Source organism: Blennius ocellaris (genome assembly GCF_963422515.1).
Source record: "Blennius ocellaris genome assembly, chromosome: 12".
Classification (NCBI taxonomy): domain Eukaryota; kingdom Metazoa; phylum Chordata; class Actinopteri; order Blenniiformes; family Blenniidae; genus Blennius; species Blennius ocellaris.
This window is the reverse complement of record NC_137661.1, coordinates 21,999,560-22,002,023: the sequence shown is the minus strand read 5'-3', so window position 1 is coordinate 22,002,023 and position 2,464 is coordinate 21,999,560. Positions and strand designations below refer to the sequence as shown.

Below are 2,464 nucleotides of genomic sequence, written 5' to 3'. Positions count from 1 at the left end.
TTCCATCTCCTCTACAGTGCCATGCACTCCAGCAAACACGTCCTCTGCGATGGACTGCGAGACCAATTCACTGATCGTGTCCTGGTCCGAGAGTGCGGGAGCCGACTCGTACATCGCCACGTTGCAGGACAGCATCGGTCAGACCACAACCTGTCAGGGCACAACGGAGGGCTCATGCAGTGTGCCGGGTGTGGGCTGCGGTCAGATTTACCACATTCGGGTGGTCTCTTCTGATGGACTGTGCGAGAGCACGCCCACTCCAGAGATGGCCACGCCTACAGGTAGGGATAAGTTGTCAAGTGATCAACTAATATCTTAAGGACGGAGGTATCAAACGGCAATTAAGTGAATATATATAAAGCATTACTATAGTAATTAGTGGTGAAATAGTTTGGAAACCTGTTTGTGGCATTATTGTATTAGTATTATGAAACCTAATGAGACTAGTATTATGACATTTTTAATTTCTGAAGAAATATTTGATGACATTTTATTGTAGTAAGCATCCCATCTCAAAGCCATTGAATTCTAGTTTTAAGTCTAGTTGACTTAAAACTAGACTGCACTCAGTCTAGTTTGCACTCAGACTGTATATTTCAACCCTAATGCTCTTATTCTTTCCCCCTGTCAGTCCCCTGTAAAGCCAGAAACATCATGGCAGTGATGGACTGCTACACACACACAGCTCTGGTATCCTGGTACCCGAGTGATGGAGCGTCATCGTACGTAGTGACAGCCTCCACGGCGTCAGGGCACAGCGTCATCTGTGAGTCCAACTCAACCAATTGTGAGCTGGAGGCGCTGCTCTGCGGCCAGGGCTACGCGGTTTCTGTGAAATCTGTCGGAGACATGTGCAGCTTCATGACGAACATGACAGGAGTTCTGGTCACAGGTGAGCAAATATTTAGAACTAAAACAGGACATTATTAAAAGGCACAACACACAGAAATATAACCTCTTAAAAGTGATCATTGGGTGGGGTACACAATGATGCTATATTTTTTTCAAAGTAAAAAATGCCTAATAATTTTCTAGTTTCTAGTCCATATGTTTCTGTTTATAGCTAGAATGAAGATTGAGGTGTCAAATGATATACTGGAAAGGGACTAAATTAGCTTTTTTCCTTCTGTATATTACAGGATTTACGCCAGTGACCAAATTGACAATTCATATTTTAATTAAAATTGTCAATTTACAATTTAAAAAAAGTCTTATCATCTTAAAATGAAAATTGGATTAACAAAAATATCCACAGGATATAGAAAAAAGCCCCTAATGAGCTCTTTCTGATCAAGATAGGAAAAAAGTAGTTTTACATTTATACAAGTTTTATGTTCAATAGCTTTAGTCTTGCCACTCCCATATCTTTACAGAATTGATGCTTTTAAATCATTGTCGATAGCATTTAACTCTCCTTTTTTTCCCCCTGTTTTAGAGCCTTGCATCCCTGAACGCATCACCACTCGGTACAGCATCACGATCGGCCAAGTGCAGTGGGACATAGCCGCTGGTGCTGATTACTACACAGTGGTTGCAGAAACCGAGCAGGGCTTCGTGACCTCCTGCAATTCTACCGACACATATTGTCCACTGTATAACATGGAGTGTAGCCAGATGTACAACATCACAGTCACAGCAAGCAACCACGTGTGTCAAGACGTGTCCGCATCTACCAAAGAAGTTGTGATCACAACAGGTGAGAAAACACAAAAGACATTGTCGTTCACAAAAGAGAGGATTATTGTGATAGGGTGACTATCGTGTTTGTGTGAGTCTGAAACGGAACGTGAGGGGGTCTTCAAGGACTAATTTTTGATTATTAGGATAGTCATTTCCTTTTTTTTTTTTTTTCTGATGAGAAAATATTAAGTTACATATCAAGATTTTAGAGAGCTTGAATAAAAATATAAATCAGGTTATATAATAATAAAAATTTCAGCCAGACAGGAACATTTTGATTTTGAATTATGTGTACAGTTTATTACACTGGTTATGCGCTTGTCTCGATACAAGACATACAGATTCCCTTTTTAATTTTGATCATCATTCTCTTTTTCCATCCTCAGAGCCTTGCCCTCCCAAAAACGTGCAGACGAACGTTGACTGTCAGGAAAACCACGGAACCGTGTCGTGGGAAGCCAGCTGGGATGCCGTGGGCTACGTGGCTCATCTGGCCGGACGGGATGGACACTCGCTGTCCTGCTATTCCCACGACACTTTCTGCAGCGTGGACGGTCTCCACTGTGGAGTCATTTACCACACCAGTGTGATTGCTGTTGGGGAGACGCTCAATAGCAGCAGCTCCACCACCGTACTGCTGTTTTCAGGTATTTCCGCTAGTGTTACGCATAACGTGTATATAAAAGGGAGTTACTCCAATGCCACTACCATTAGGTATAATATAATATCATATAATATAATATATCTGACTACTGCTGTGAAGTTACTGTTACTTACATTGGGC

At 41.8% G+C, this 2,464-nt stretch overlaps 1 protein-coding gene across 1 annotated transcript in view; it reads right to left on the bottom strand.

The window, feature by feature from the left end:
- Window positions 1-2,062: 2,062 nt before the first annotated feature.
- The window catches only part of LOC308137555 (EEIG family member 2-like), a gene marked incomplete at its 3' end in the record, with an annotated part of 16,818 nt that continues 16,416 nt past the window's right edge, over window positions 2,063-2,464 (bottom strand). The window contains exon 10 of the mRNA XM_080506307.1: window positions 2,063-2,241. Coding sequence (XP_080362433.1) covers window positions 2,063-2,241 — 179 coding nt within the window. The remainder of the gene's footprint in view (window positions 2,242-2,464) is intronic.